The sequence below is a fragment of the Furipterus horrens genome, unplaced genomic scaffold, assembly GCF_987537825.1.
Source record: "Furipterus horrens unplaced genomic scaffold, mFurHor1.1.pri manual_scaffold_3, whole genome shotgun sequence".
Classification (NCBI taxonomy): domain Eukaryota; kingdom Metazoa; phylum Chordata; class Mammalia; order Chiroptera; family Furipteridae; genus Furipterus; species Furipterus horrens.
In genome coordinates, this window is record NW_028327173.1 from 14,957,034 (window position 1) to 14,973,311 (window position 16,278).

Consider the following 16,278-nt stretch of genomic DNA (forward strand, 5'->3'; position numbering starts at 1 on the left):
ACATAAGTGGCTGGCACACAGTAGGTGCTCAATAAATATGTGTTGCATGGATGAACTGGCAGGGGCAGAGCCCATACTTATTTTTTCTTGTAAGATTCAGAGTCTTTAGCATGTTGAGTCTGGATTCACAGCAAGAATCCAGTCAAAACAAAACAGAACACCCCACCCCTTTTGTTGATGGCTTTAGTTTCCATAGAATCATATAACTGTATCTGCGTAACATTCTTTTAGTTGAGGCCCAGAGAGGTGACACCACTTGCTCAAGGTCAAACAGCCAGAAAAGTGTGGCATTGCAATTGGGTCTGTCTGGCTTCTGCTTAACAAAATCAAAGGACCTCCTGCCCAGTCAGCAGGGAAGACAGTGGGCTGTCCCTCAGTTGCTATGGAGACAGCAGAGAGTGAGTCTTGTCAGTCATCAGCACTGATTTCATTTCTATTTAAATCATCAAACATGGATGACCCTTTAGACATGGCATGTACTCTCTGGTTTGTCATAGTCCCCACTGTGAGCTCCGCTAGGCAGGGATTTTTGCCTCTTGAGTTCATGGGTGTAATCCTTGGACAGTATCTGGCATAGAGTAGGTGCTCACTAGATATTACTAATATCTAGTGACAGGAGGACGGAATGGGTGTGTGAGGGCTCTCGATCTGGGTCTGTCTCTCTGGGGAGGTGGTCGTGGCACAGGGACACTACCTTCCTCAGTCAGCATGTGGCTTGCTGAGATGTCTTCATCAGCATCAGTGACCACTACCGAGTAGGTGCCCAAATCCTCGGGGCCAGGCTCTGTCAGGATGACCTTGGACCTGGCAGGGAGAGGAGAGCAGGTGCCCTGTGAGGGGCCTTGTGCACTGGAGGCCTGGGAGCGGGAGTCTTGGTCAGCTTTGGAGCCCTGCCGCCCAACTCCAGGCCCCCGCCAAGCTGGGGAATGGGCGGCTGCCTCCTCACACCTCCTCTAGGGTCCCCTGCCCAGGGCAGCTCTGGTCTGGCACCTTCAGTGGCCCCATTTGGGGCTGTCTGGAACAGGGTCTTCTTAACTGGCTGCACTGCCCTGTCTCTCCCTTCTGGCTTCATCTCCTGCTGGGCAGGGCTGAGGGGAGTCGCTGGGGGTGGGGAGTGAGACCTGGGGGCATTTGACAGAACTAGCCTTGTGTTTGGTTACCTGCTCCTAATCCCTCTTTTTGCAAATGAGATGTCCCAGGAACAAGGTACTGGCTCCCAGGCTAGAAAGCAAGGTCTGAGTATCTCCTCGGAAGCAGATGCTTATAGAGAAAGAGTGCATGTGAATGTTGTCATGCCAACCCCTGAAATGCACTGTTCCTTCATTTCTCCCTAATGCGGCAGTCGGCTGCCTTAGTGAGACAGGCAGCCCCTCCCAGGCCCATTCCTGCATTATCTGTGGGCCCTGCCAGGTGGGGTCACCCATGAGCTTCTGCCGACTCATCTGACAACACTGGGGACCTGTGGACTAGATGTGCCACCCCTCCCATCACTCACTTGTTCACTTCCTCCTCAATCTTGACCCTCTGGGGGTCCAGTGGGCTCTTGTAGTCCTTGGACCACTGAAACTCTGAGGAGTCGGGGGCCTCGGGGGCTTCGAAAGCCAAGTAGATAGAGCCTTCTTCATCCACGCCGACCTTGATCTCCGGGGCATCTGAGGGCAGGATCCAACAGAGGGCACCCGATGTATATAAACGATAAACCAAGTCATGCCCCACCCTGCTTACATCCTCCACTGTCTGCCTATTGCACTTGAATAAAATAAACAGCCCCGGGCCCCTTGCTGTGGCCTCTGAGGCCTTGCAGGATCTGGCTTCTTCTCAGCTCAAATGTCACTTCCCCGGACAGACCCTCCCTGACCACCAGGGTTAAAGTAAACCTCACCCTGCCCCATCACCCTGTTTCATGTCCCTTATAGCATCCATCCTTTTCTCCTTCCCATAACCGGTTACTGGCAAACTGTCCACCTGTTCTTCTGCTCCCTGCACTAGAGCAGGGACCCTGCTTTCTTGCCACTGCTGTATCCCCAGTGCAATGTGGACGTCACTGAATATTTGTTGAATGAATGGATATGCTTTATTGTTAGGAGAGGTGAGTGATTCTGTCATGTGCAGCTGTGCAACTTGATAATTTAACCTCTCTGGGCTACGATAATATCCGTCCTTAAGTGGGGACAATGATGGCTCCCTCCATGGCTTGTTGGGTGGGCCAGGGCAGCATAAGAACCTACCACAGCATCTGGCATGTGTGGTAGGAGTGGATTTCAGGAGCTGTGACTGCAGGCTGAGCAAAGCCTCATGTGGTATCTGAAATAATGCTCGGGACTTGGAGTTGAGTATCACTCTAAATATCTGTGAAGAGTTGTAAGAGCTTATGAATGCGGCAGGTGAAAGAACGGAGGACCTCTTCAAATAGAAGGAGATATGTTCATATCTTGGGATTCCACAGAAATAAACGAAGTGGGGAATGGGGAGAAAAACAGGTAGGAAAGAAAGAAACGCTGGAAGAAGAGGGGCGTGGCAGTGGGGGAGGGGGGTCCAGCAGGTCTTGTCCTGCATAACCACGGGCTCCTCCCACGCGCCTCTGAGCCCCTCCTCGATAGCACAGCCCCGCTGCGGTGCTGCCACCCTCCACCTGCCCCTACCTGGCTTGTGTTCCAGGAGTATGGGGTCGGTGGGCATGGACGGTTGCCCCGGACCAGCTGAATTCACGGCCTGTACCTGGAACACGTAACTCTTCCCTAGCTGCAAGTCGGAAACCTAGGGGTGGGAGTGGGGGAAGGAGGCGAGAGTGAGCACCGAGGACAGCAAAAACCACGCTGGGGGAAACCCTGGCCAGAGGTGCCGGGGACCACTCATCTGTTGAGCCCCAGGACGGCACAGTCTGCTCTGGGGGTGGGGATGGGCTAGGAACATGGCTCTCCTGACTTCCGGTTTTTAGGAGGTCCCCGCGTTGGGATTTTCTCTGTGCCCATTGCTCTGGGAACTCCATCCACTCAGAGCTTAGCTCATCAACCATCTCCCAGTGAGAAAACCCTCTTCTCCCTGCGCCCTGGTCTCTCCTCCACTCATCACCCCAGGGAGAAGCCTGGGGATCGCCCACGACACCTTCGACACCTTTTTCTTGAGTCCTACACATGTGATAACTAAGTTCCCATTTTATTTTCCTGATTTTTTTTTTTTAAAGATTTATCTACTTTTTAGAGAAAGGGGGGAAGGGAGACAGAAAGAGAGGGAGAGAAACATCAATGTGTGAGAGATACATCGATCAGCTACCTCTTTCACGTCCCCAACTGGGGACCTGGCCCTCAACCCAGACATGTGCCCTGACTGGGAATTGAACCAGCCACTCTTTGGTTTGCAGGCCAATGCTCAGTCCACTAAACCATACCAACCAGGGAATCCCTGATGGTTCTTGAATGTGGTGGCTCCTCTCCAACGGCCTCCGTTGAAGTTTTATTTCTTCTCACCTGGATCAGCCGAACAGCTTCCTGGTGGCATCTCTGCCTCTAGATACTTCTTCCTGGTGTATCTTGCCCGCTTCCAATCTTTCCAATATGCCCGTCTGATTATGCTTACACATTTCAGTGGCTTTCAGGGTAAAGTTCCGATTTTGAGGTTTAATACCTAAACTTCTCCTCATCTGACCTTAACCTCCGTCCTTTCCCTCCTTTCTGTGCTCCCTTCACTCCATGACTCCCTCAGGGTCCCCAGGTGATGTTTATCACGTCACTTCACACCTTCCTGTCTTTGCTTCTGCTGAGCCCTCTGCCTGGAATGCCTCCCACCCCTCCCCCAACTCATCCTTGACTTTTCAGCTTGGGTAGACACAAGGATTCCGGGGAGGTCTCTGACCTTCCTCCTTGAAGCTCCCAGAATCCCTCAGGTGCCCCTCCATTGTACAATCTGCGCTACTGTAATTGCCTGTAACCCAAGCACAGTAATATCTAGGACCTGGGTCCAGACCTGGCACTAAGTAGGCATCAAGAAGTACTTAGTGAATGATGAGTGAGTGAATGCCAGGCAACCATCCACACGTAGACATGGTGCCAAGTTGCCGAAGCCCGGACCGCCCTGGCCTGGGCAAGTCTATGTGGGAGAGGCCGAAAGACCATCCGTTTTGAGTGGCTCTCTCGGGCCAGCTGTCCAGCGTGGCTGACTCTATGCAGGGACCCTGACCCCTGTGTAGAGGACCGTCCTATGTGGTTTTGAGAATTGTAGCCCAAGTTGTGAGCCATGCTTCTGAGGACCTTGTAAGACTTGACGGGAACACTGGGAAGGCTGGAGGCAGGCATGACTCAAAGGCCATTTGGAAGGTTCCCATGGGAACTAGATTTACAGAATGCGTATTATGCTTTGAAGCTTGCTCTGCTTTTCTTATCTCTCAGTTACTATAAACAGTATGTAGCTAAAAACGTATGAAGCCTTGCACCTGATGGCAGCAGGGTGCCAGGATGTTTAACAGACCCTGACACAGACTGGTCACTGTGTTCTTTATGTTGATATCTGTAACCAGTAACTGTCAACTGTAACCCAAGCGTCTGAAAGCTAATTGATGATTTATGAACCTTGACCTTGTATCTCCCATACATACCTTTCTCAATAAAAGGCATGGGAAAAGGGAGTTCTGGGCTCTTCTCCACTAGAGAGATTTGCCACCTTACCTCCTCCCAGGCAAAAGACAGTGTCCTGGGTAAATTTGTTTTCTCATCCATGATCCTGAAACCTCTGTTGGACAGGGAGTTTCCAGCGAGCTGAGGCATCCAAGGCAGACAGCCTCACCCCCAGAGGCAGTGATGGCAATCTCAGAGCATTCTGCAGGCTAAGGCTAGTCCTCCCTAACTCCCTCTTAGGTGGCCTTAATGTTGTTCTTTCAAATGAAAGATTTTTATTTTTTCTGGTTATAAAAAGAATACATGCTTGCTGGGGAAAATATTAAAACAATTGAGAAGAATATAAAATAGAGTTGAAGCTCTCCCAGCAGTCCTACCCCCCAGAGATGACCAGAATAAACCATTTCAAAATAATCCATCTAGACTTTAAATGCACATAATCCATGTAAAAACAAGATATGCACTGTATTCTGTTCTTTTAGTGTCTTTCTCTTTCCACATTGTTTTGGTGTCTTCAGCTTGTTTTCTTTTCTCGCCATGCCAACTAACGGAATGCTTATGTGCAGTTTTAAAAACAGCATACCCTCCTGCTTGCTGGTGAAAGACGCCTTCAGGAAAATGAGTTGGAAAAAATATCCCCTCTCTCCCTAGCCTGCAGAAAATAAAACCTAGTCTACATTACAGAACTGGCAGATGCCCTGGCTTCAGAGATGGAAGCCCAGACCTGTGAAAGGGACCCTGGTGACCTGAGTCTGTGATCCTGATGGATTGTCTGAGTTAGTCTTTTGTGTCTGCTGAGAATGCTTCAATTGCCACCTTTGCTTTCTGGCCTGTAAAGTATCCGAGAGTTGTCTTTGTTATGCGAGGGGAGGGTTGTTTGTGCTTACTTTTCTCCTACCTGAGTGGAAGTTTAAACAATCACCACAGGTGAATACAACCAATGATTCTACCAGATTTCTTATTTATCCAAAGAGTTTTTGTTTCTCATTTAAATTAAGAGACATATATTTGCATATATATTTGTTAATATGTGTACTGTGATATACACATATTATATGTTACCTAACATATGTATCTCCTACTTTGTATTTTGTTTTTTTCTTAGCCACATACAATGGATATATTTTCCTGTCAATATGCACACATATGTCTACCTTGTTCTTAATCCTATTGCCACTCCTTAAACCACCTAGACTTTGTGCTACCTGGCACAGGATTCCACTTTAAGGATACACTATGCATTATTTAAGCTAAGCTCTTGATGAATATTTAAGTTGTTCCCAACTTCTGCCTTTATAAACTATGCAACAATGAGCATCATTGTCCTTAGATTTTTGCACACTTGTTTAATTATTCCTCTACAATTCAATCCTTGAAGCAGAATTCCTGGTTCCAGGGATGAGCAGATCCAAATGCTGATATACGTCGCTGATCCTAAGTGAGTTTTTAGGCAGGAGTCTGCTGACAGCGGAGCAGGTTAAGTCTACCAGCCAGCCAAACCTACCACCAATGCCGTGTTACCCTGGGTAGGCCACTCCCCCTCTCTGGTTCTCTGCTGCCATTAGGTGAGGGTAGTAATCCCTGAGGGTCCTTCCAGCTCTGATGTGATGTAGTCATGCCATGTCCAGTGGCAGGGAAGGCTTGGGGGGAGACAGAATATGAAGGGGCAGGGACTCACCCTTAGGTGGGTGCCAGAGATGGGGTCTGGGGTGACTGGCTTCCACTGCTCAGAGCCTTCCTCTTGGAAACTGATGAGGTAGCCTGTGACCGGCCCGGTCCCCGTGTAGAGTGGGGGCTCCCACTTCAGCATCAGGGAGGTGGCCTGCACCTCCAATGCCTGCACATCATATGGGGGACCTGTGGAAGATGGGGAAGAGGAGGAGTTGGGCAGCCAGGCTGACAGCCAGACAGCCAGGTAATGACCTGGGTGGTCAGTCAGCAAGCCTGTCAATCTGTCAGTTACAGCCAAGCCTGGAAGCACTTGTTCTGAGCCTAGTGGGGTCCTGGCTGGCCTTGGCATCATGACAAAGTTCAGTCTGGGCCTGAAAGAAGGTTAGATCCTCCCACCCCCATGCCAGACAGTATGAATCTTCCCAGTGTCTCTGCCATTTCAGTGTTTAGCAGAGGGACTAAGGGTGTGACCTCCAGAGTCAGATCACGAGGGCTCGTGTCCCAGCTCTACCCCTGCAGGCTGTGGAGACTCTAGGCAAGATACTCAGCCTCTAGTTTCCTCATCTGTGAAATGGGAATAATATAGTTCTTATAATATAGTGCCGTTGTAAGCATTAACAACATAATTTATGGGAAGTGTAAGTACATAGTAATACCCAGTAAATATTAGTTGTTTGTAATGGTTGTTGACTAAAGAATCACATGTACTAATTATCTGCCATTTAGGTAGAGGTTTTGTGTAGAAAACAGAACTGGGCCGAACAGAATGATGGAGGGTTAGGATCTGTCCTTCCTGGGGGAGGTGAGGGGCTCATTCGTGAGAAGGCTGACAGGGCTGTGGGAGCAGTGTGTAAGGTGACCAGTCCTCTTTGTTTGTCCAGCACTTTCAGCGGTAAAACCAAACCGGGAAAACTGGGACAAGATGGTCAACCTAGCAGCGTGCCTTTGGGGTTTGAGATTAGTCTGTGGCCAGAATCAGAGGTCAGAGGATGTATTGAGCTAGAGGGTAGCTTGTGTCGGGGTACAGGGCCAGGTGAGGGCCAAGGTCAGGGGTCCTCTAGGGCAGGGTTGGGACTGTGTCAGAGACTGCAGGGTCCACTGGCGGAAGGAGACAGGGGCCTGGTGTCCAGAGCCCATAGAGCAAACACGAATGCACGGAGGCAGTGGTCATCCCACTGGTTAAATCTGGGAAGGGAGGGGGTGCAGAGGTCCAGCGCCTCCTGGCCTCTCACCTGGCTGGGGCATCATCCACTCTTTGCACTCAAACAGGCTGCTGGGTGCTGACAGCTCTCCAACACCTGCCCAGTTTGTCGCCCGGGCCCGGAACTCATAGAAGTGGCCTGCACGAAGGTTGCTGACCTGGAAGAGCAGAAACACAGCTTGAAGACCCGAGGCTGGGGAGGAAGGAGCAGAGGGACAGCAGCGTGGGGGAGGCTCAGGGCAGGAAGTCCATGGGGGCTTTAACAAGATTGGCCAAGTGGGTCTGCACTTCAAGGTGAGCTGGATTCTCACGGCCAGGGAATCCGAGGCCTCTCTTAGCCTCAGAGCCTCCTGCAGTGACTCACCTGCACAAGGCAGGACACCAGATGGGTGGCCACATTCCTGCCTTACCTTGCAGACCTGGGTAGGGACAGGCTGCTGGTTGACTGGGTGCCAGTCCAGCTCCTCCGAGTCGTGCTGGTCCAGGAAGTAGCCCAGGATCTTGCCACCACCACGACGCTTGGGGGGTTTCCACCCAATGACCATATCATTTTTTCCACAGTTCAGGAGGATGAAATCGTACGGGGCAGACGGTATAGCTACAGGGAGGCAAGGAGGTGAGGCCAGGGGCAATGGGGCCTGAGGGAGCCATCAAGCCTCCGCCAGTGGGTCCCCACCCTGCTCTGAGGGAACTCACTCAGCTAGAGGTGCCTGTTGGTAACCTTGACTTTGCCTCTGGGAGGGCACCTGGTCAGGTTTCATTGCATAGCCTTCAGTCATTGCTACTTGCTTCCCAGGGAAAAGGGTGGGCAGAGAGGGTCAGCTTATCCCCACTGGGGCTTATTCCCACTGACTTCTGGGATTGGAACCTTTGAGATGTGGTCTGTAAGCCCCTGCTCTCTGCCCAGCCCAGAGCTGCCCTCAGACTCCTGCAGGCTGCACCTGCCCCTTGGACTTACCCAGAGCCTGCTTGACCCTGATGGGTTCAGTGGGCGCTGAGCTCTCTCCTACTCCAGCCTCGCTGACAGACCTGACGCAGAACTCGTACTCCTTCCCCGTCCTCAGCCCAGGAACTGTAAACCTGGGAGAGACACGTGCAACATTCAGGAACGGCCAAACAGCTTGCAGAGACCCTGAACTTCCTCGAACAACCTTGTGGGATAAGTGGTAACCAGTGTGGTAGGATCTGGAGGTTCTGGGCCCAAAAGATGCGTATACCTGGAGGGTAAAGGCCTTAAGATGTTAAAGGTTGGGGGGAAGGTGGTCCGAAGGTACAAACTTCCAGTTATAAGATAAATGAGAACTAGGGAAGTAATATACATGCTAACTATAGTTAACTTTGCTGGTTCATATATGGGGAAGTTGTTAAGGGTGTAGATCCTGAGAGCACTCATCACAGGGAGAAATGTTTTTTTTTTTCTTTTCTTATTGTATCTATATGAGATAACAAGTGTTAACTAAACCTATTGTGATATATGTGTATGTAAGCCAAACCTCCTGTTGTACACATTATACAGTGATGCATCTCAGTTATTTCTCAATAAAACTAGGACAGAATGACTTTAAAGGACGTGACTCTTCTAGAGCCCACCATTAAAATGCAAATATGCTGGGAAAGGTACCAATTGGAGGCAAGGTAGCCAACCCCTGAACTGTTCTTCTTCTACCTCTCCAGGACTCTGGGCCTTGTCCTTGAAATACGAGTGGCTTTCATTATCTACTCGAATGCTGTGATTCTAAGACCCACCAAAGAGAATTGTCATCCAGAGACCTACAGGTACACTCTGGTTTGGAGAAAAATGTCCTTCTCACGCTGTCTCCTTCTTGATAGAACCCAAATTGTGGACCTTCTTCTCTCTTTCATGTAGCAAGTCTTGTTCTACAGGGAGTTTGACCTTGAGGAGCCACAGGTCCTTAAATCAAGCGTTGATGGCTGACACAGCAAGTTCTTTGCTCAGGGACATGCATATCTAATGGGCAATATGCCTTTAATGGAGGGATGAGGCACTGAAGCAATGATGCTCAGGCAGCACCTGCACAGGTGAGACTGGTGGTGACTCACCAGACTAGCCGGTGTTGACAATGAATGACAACAGTGACAACCATGTGCACTTGCCTGGCACTCAGTTTTTCACAGAACCTCTGTAAACTCAAGGCACTTGTCATAACACCCTCTGAAGAAGGTACTGTTACTTATCCTTGTTTTGGAGATGAGGATGGAGTTGAATGTTCAAGGGGCCCTTATGGATCAAACCATTTTTCTTCATTTTACGGGCTGGGAAAGTGCCCCCAGAAGGAGAGAGGCGTGCCAAGAGCACACGGCCCATTGGGAACACAGCAGGACCGCAGCCCAGGTCTCCTGAGTCCCAGCACAGCACCATTATAGCCATCCATTCATTCATTCAGACAATTTTTGAGCATCTCCTGTGAGCCATGCTCTGTGGGCCAGCAATATGGCACTGAAATGACCATCACAGTCCTACTGAGCTGCCTTTATGCCATCACCCTAGGCAGGTCTCCCGGACAGCAGAGTTTAGCCTCTTTCCAGCCATGACACATATAATCGACGACATGCACATGTTTGATGAGTTCTCTGGACATACTAGAGGAGCATGCCACCCCCCATGTGTGACACATTCCCCAGGCCAATCACACCTTCCATGTGACTCTCCTTCCACCCTACCCCTCCTCAAAGAAGTACACTCACTGCAAGTGGGGGGAGAGCTGTTTTTCTAGGGATAACATGGACCCTGAGCTGCTTTGTCAAAAACCTGATTTTTCTCCAATTTGGAAACTTTATCAGTAACAAATTATGAGTGATCTCTCGCAGCTGACTGTGAGGTGCTGAAGACCAGAGGGACACAAGTTCCTGTCACTTTTCCTGGATAAGATGATCTCAGCGCTTGCAGCCCAGGGTGAGGGGAGCCCAGCCAGGTGTGCTCAGTGCCTGTCCAGTCTTCCGATGGACGGGGAGGGACAGATGGGGTGTTGCTACCTGAGCCCCTACCCCACAGAGACTCAAAATGGACAGCCACAAGCCCAGAAGCCACAGGGCTCACAGTTCCTGCAAGGACCAGGCCTCCGAGTGGGGATGGAGCCTCGGAGAGGAGTGGGAGTTGGAAAAGCAAGAGGACTGGAGTCTGAGCTGAGGCTCAGGGCGTGTGAGTCTCCGTGCAGGGTCATCAGGCGAGGGAGGGGTGGGTGTGGAGTCTGAGCCCAGGTCACCCTGGTCCTGAAGCCATTGTCTGCCCTGCACCCTCTGTTTCTCTGTATCTCTAAGCTCCCGGAAGGGTGAGCCCTAGTCAGTCACTTCTGTCTGCAAACATGATGCCTTCAGCAGGTGTTTGCTGAAAAAGAGTCCACCTGGGTCAAGTCCCAATTCCTCCACTTACTAGCTCAGGGGGTTTGGGCAAGTTACTTAACCACTCTGTGCCTCAGTTTATTCACCTGTAAAATGATAATAAAAATATTAGTCGGAAGATCACAGGATTGCAGTTAGAACGAAATGACCTAATATATGAAAAGAGCGCAGAACAGGGCCCAGTGCTCAGTACCAGATGTGACACGGTGGGCTTCATGACCATTATGGCCCCTCCTGGGAGGATGTCCTGGTGCAGGAAGGGGTGGGGCTGACTCACTTGTTGCTTTGGATGGGTTTGTTGTTAACTGTTTGCCATTCTGATGATCCTGCCACCCGGGAGTAGATGTAATAACCCAGGAGCTCTGGGCCTTCTTTCACAGGGTCCCAGGTCAGGGAGACAGAGGTCTGAGTGTCTCGGAGAGCTTGAACTTGAGCTGGAGGAGGGAGAGTAGCTAAAAAACAGAGATGTGGGCTGAGTGAGGATGCTGAGTTACATGGCACTAGCATGGTAGGGGAAAAGTGGGGTGTGGGGAGAGGCAGGGAGGAGCTCCCACAGCGATCAGGGGTGGAAGGTGGATTCCAGACGTGCCCTGGGGCTTTGGACAGCTTTTTCTTTGTCCCGGAGGTAGGTCCCAGACTCTTGTATCCTAAAAGTCCTCTTCTCTCTCACCTCCAAACATCTCCACTTCCTCACTAAAGCTCCCATTCAGTAATCTTTACAATCTCCCTCTCTCTTACTTAGAAGTCACCAAATCTGCAGTTTTCCTCAAGTGCTGATCTTCAGTCTCTAGAAAACTTGATTTTCTTTCCTTGAAATATCCCTGCTGACTTTCGTGGTTCCCTGAGACTAAGCTCCTTGAGGTAGGGGGCTGCCATGATTTGTTAAATGGACAGATGGGTGGATGGATGGATTTAGGTATGGAAGAATGGATGAATAGGTGAATAGGCAAATGAATGAATGGATGGATGGATGGATGGATGGAAGAATAAATAAACGTGTGACAGGTGCAGGAACTTCCTTCTCTTTCTACTTCTCAAATTCCTTATATATCTTTTGGTGGATCCCAATCTTCTCCCAGCTTCTGCTCCTTGACTTGCTGTATTTCTCTCCTCTAATCTTAAGGGTCCATCTATTCCCATGTCTTCAATGCTCACCCCTCTGCAGGTGACTCCTCAAGGCTTTAACCCCAGCCCTGCCCTCTCCCCTGAGTTCTAGAGCTCATCTTCCATCTTCCCCAGACTCTTTTCCTTGTGTTCTGCTGATGCCTCAAAGTCAACAGGAAAAGGTTGAACTCAGCATCCCTCCAACATTAATTCAGTATTTTATCAAGTGCCTACTCTGAGCCAGGCTCTGCACTTGGCACAGGAGATGCACTGAGACACAGACTTGAGGTCCTGGGCACAGAAAGGTCCTGTCAGCACCCTCAGCCTCTCAGGTTGAAGACAATGTGGCAGTGGATAAAGACTGGGTGGAGGGGAGAGGCTAGAAGGAGGCCACTCAGGGACCCACGTTTCTGAGATCTGATTCTACCCCAGGACAAGAACTTGAGCTGAGGTTACCCATGGTATGGAGCAGACCTTGGAAATTAAGATCATGACTTCAAGGGGAATTCCATGACCCAAGGAAATCTTTGTGATATAATGTTAATTTTTAAAAAAGATTTATTTATTGTTAGAAAGAGGGGAGGGAGGGAGAAAAACATTGACTGGCTGCCTCTTGCACGTCCCCAACAGTGGACCTGGTCCACAACCCAGGCATGTGCCCTGACCAGGAACCGAACCAGCGACCTTTTGTTTCACAGGCTGATACTCAATCCACTGAGCCACAGCAGCCAGGGCTATAATGTTACTTTGTAAAAGTGGAATGCAAAGCCCTACATATGCATGTAGTCAAAAGGCCAGAAACCTAGGCCCCCAGATGCCGGGGCGGAGTGGGGGAGATGCTTTATTCTCTCTCTCTCAATATCTCAATTCAATTCTCCCTTCCTTAATTTCTTTCTTCCTTCCTCTCTCAAGTCTTTTGCTTTTTTGGGGGGTATTTTTCCATTTAACATAATTTGATTTTTAGAATACAAGTAAATACTTTTTCTCTTCCCTCCCCTCTTCTTCTATACCTTCCTCTCCCTTCCCTTTTTGAACGATGCTAGAACCTTGTCCTAAGCCTGGCTTGTGGTCCAGAGACAGCCCACATCCAATCACAAGCCACTCATTGGTCAGGCCCCAAATCAAGCCTAAATATTAACTGGACTGAATTAAAGAAAAACACCACTTGTCCACCAACCCATTCATACTTGTTATGAATGTATATATTCATTTGGCAGGTGCTTGGTGCTCTGAAATGACTTGCCCAGACCCATGCTGTGCTGAAGATGAGAGGTGTCCTACCAGGTAAGCTAGGGCTCGGGATAGGACAGCTTACCCCCACTGGGGTGGGGGGTGGGGGGCAGGAGGCCTGCTCCAGAGGCAGGAGTGGGTGCTGCCTGCAGACCTTTAGAACTGAGGGACCAGGTGGTCACACACTCAGCACCTATGCTGGACCCAGCTGGATTCTGCAAGCTGTGAATTATTGTTCTGGAAATAAAAATAAAAAACATCTGTACTTCCATGAGCCTCCTACCCAGAGAAATGTGATTTCTGATGTCCTAACACTTTGCAGGCCTGAGATCATGTTGCTTTTCAGCTTCATGGTAGGTAGAAACGGTCAGGGACAGGGAAATGGGCTTGGCTCTGTCCCTGTAGACCTGGGGTCCTGAGCTCTGAATGCTGACAGCACCAGGGCTGACCCGCCCTGCCCCCATCCCCTGCGTCTCACACCTACCTGGCTTCCCCCTCAAGGCGATGGGCTCACTGGACTCTGAGGCGTTGCTCATGCCATACTGGTTCATTGCTCGCACTCTGAAGACATATGACTTCCCTTTCTCCAGATCCAAAAGGGCGAATCTTGGGGAGTTCACTGGAGTTTCTGTGCTGACGGCCTCCCAGGTGCCACTGCCTATGACTGACTGTGACAAAGGAGAGAAACGGGCGTTGGTTAAGCAGTTGTCTGAGGCTGGCTCTGTGCTGGCCACTTCCCACACACGCTCTCATGAACTTTTGTCCTGGCCAAGGCTGCCCTGAACACCTGAGCTTTGGAACCACCTGCCACCCGCCCTTCCACCCGCCCCCCCTGCCCGCCATCTCTACCTGGATGCCTACTGAGTGTCTCACATTCAACATGGCCAGAACGCGACCCTCGAGCTGTCCCCGCACCAAAGTGGCCCACATGGACTTAGCGATGCCATCCTTTCGCTTGCTCAGGCTAAAGCTTTTGGAGCCATCTTGGCCTCATTCCCTCCTTCCCGCACACCGCAGACATGCTCCACCCACAAACCCAGCTGGCTCTACCTTCGAAATGTATCCAGAAGCCAACCATGACGTGCTACCCTCATGGCCCCTGCCGCAACCTTGATCCAAGCCACCGTTGTCTCTCACCTGAGTTATTTTAATAGCCTCCTCACTGGTCTGCCCGTTTCTACCTTTAACTCTCTTCAGTTTTGTTTTTTGTTTTTCCCCTCCAAATGATATTCTGAGGGATCCTTTCACAACACCAGTCAGATCATATTCTGGTCTCAGAACCCTCCCTTAGAGCAAAAGGTTGCCTGGCTCCTCATTTCCTTTAGGCCTTTATTCAAAACTCACCTTCTTGCGGGGAGGGGGGGTTGCTCCCCAGCCCTTCCATTTAAAATGCCAGCAGTCCCTTCCCTCAACACTTTAAATCCCTTCCCTGTGCTATGACTTTTTCCTAAGTGCTACCATTAACTAATGTGCTAAGTATATTACTCATTTATCTTGTTTATCATAGGTCTCCACCCCCTAACTCAAATGTCAGCTCCAGAGGCAGGGATTTCTGTTTGGACCCAGGGCCAAGAACAGTGCCAGCACGTGCAAGGTGCTCAGTCTGTGTTTGTGGGACAAATAAACGAATTCTCACAATAACCCTGCCAGGTAGGTATTAATTTCCCCACTGATGGGGAAACTCAGGTTCAGGGAGTGTTGGTAACTTGGCAGAAAGTCATGCATCTAATAGCTTGTGTATTTGATCTTTAAGCTCAGGTGTGGGTGCCCCAACCTGCTCACTCTCCACAGCATCAGGGGCCCCAAAGGCACCCATAAATTCTGCAGCTCTGGGCAGATAGAAAGTGAAGAGTCAAAGGTGATACAGGCCCTTCCTGCTGAGTCTGGGTATGAGACCTAAGACCTAGAAGCACGAGGGGGACCCACTGATCCTGCCTTCCCTGTGCTTTGCCCCTCCCTGAAGGCCCAGCCGGCTGCCAGTGGCCTGGAACCCAGCGAGGCCAAGAAATCGCTATAAAGTGCAGTGAACATTACTGAGCGCCTGTTGTGTGCCGGATTTTGTTCTAAGTCTTATGCGCTTTAATTACGCTACTCTTCATACTGACCCTATAAGATCTGTACAATTATTATCTCTGTCACACAGAAGAAGAAATGGAGGTACCACCACCCCGTGCCCTATGATCGGCACTGGTCATGACCCTGGCTGGTGGGGACCAGCCTAGCTTCCCTCCCATCATGGCTCTGGACAAGAAGAGGTGGCCGGGAGAGACCCAGGGAATAATGGATCTTACTGTTGTTATTATTGTGTGTGTCTCTTAATCTTGTGTATTTCCATTGAAAGCCTCAAGAACTGCCATCAGAAACTGGCTTCTCAGGGCAGGAGGTAACCTTGAAAGGTCACTGAACCTGTCCCTCCACTTCTGAGTAGGAACTCTCTTCAACACTCTGAAAGCCTCCCCAGGGGTTATTGCCCTGCTCGGGTCTCTCCATGCTCCCTGAACCCCCCTCACACCCTGGGTCCCACAGCATGTCTATTTCTCAGGCTAGCCTGGGGTTGTGGCCCTGGGTGTCTCATACCTTCTCCAGGCAGTATGTCAGCGGAGCTCTGCCTCGGGGCCTCGGCTCCTCCCAGCCCAGAACCACATAGGCCTCACGGATTTCGCTGGCGTGGACATTGGTTGGGGGTGAGGGGATGGTCACGAAGTCTAGAATCAGAGTAATCCAGGGCAGAGATGAGTGGGCCCTCAGAGACCCCTGATCTCAGCTCCCTGTTTTATGGAGGCGGTAATGGGAGCCCAGAGACAGGCAGGAACTTGCTCCAGGTCACCGAGCAAGGCCAGGCAGAGCTGAGGCCAGAACATAGGCCTCCCAGTGTCCTGCTCCAGACTTCCCATGCCCTCCATGAGGGGCCTAGAAAGACAGGCCACAATCACCTGAGAACTCGGGTTCCTTCGACTGAACGCCTCCTGCCCTCGCCTCCCCACGCCCCGTACATGCATCGCCCCGTACATGCATAGGTTCCGTCTCTGCCCATTAGTGTACTAGAGTTTCCAGAACCATAAGAGGGCTAGGGTCTTGAGGCAAAGTGTCAGGAGGGTCACA

At 50.5% G+C, this 16,278-nt stretch overlaps 1 protein-coding gene across 1 annotated transcript in view; it reads right to left on the reverse strand.

The window, feature by feature from the left end:
• Positions 1 to 16,278, reverse strand: part of MYOM3 (myomesin 3) — a 51,386-nt gene that overhangs the window by 16,871 nt on the left and 18,237 nt on the right. The window contains exons 14-23 of the mRNA XM_090268793.1: positions 15,754 to 15,881; positions 13,661 to 13,844; positions 11,120 to 11,294; positions 8,441 to 8,562; positions 7,893 to 8,080; positions 7,514 to 7,640; positions 6,289 to 6,467; positions 2,643 to 2,757; positions 1,496 to 1,652; positions 695 to 804 (exon numbers count right to left, since the gene is read on the reverse strand). Coding sequence (XP_090124919.1) covers positions 695 to 804; positions 1,496 to 1,652; positions 2,643 to 2,757; positions 6,289 to 6,467; positions 7,514 to 7,640; positions 7,893 to 8,080; positions 8,441 to 8,562; positions 11,120 to 11,294; positions 13,661 to 13,844; positions 15,754 to 15,881 — 1,485 coding nt within the window. The remainder of the gene's footprint in view (positions 1 to 694; positions 805 to 1,495; positions 1,653 to 2,642; positions 2,758 to 6,288; positions 6,468 to 7,513; positions 7,641 to 7,892; positions 8,081 to 8,440; positions 8,563 to 11,119; positions 11,295 to 13,660; positions 13,845 to 15,753; positions 15,882 to 16,278) is intronic.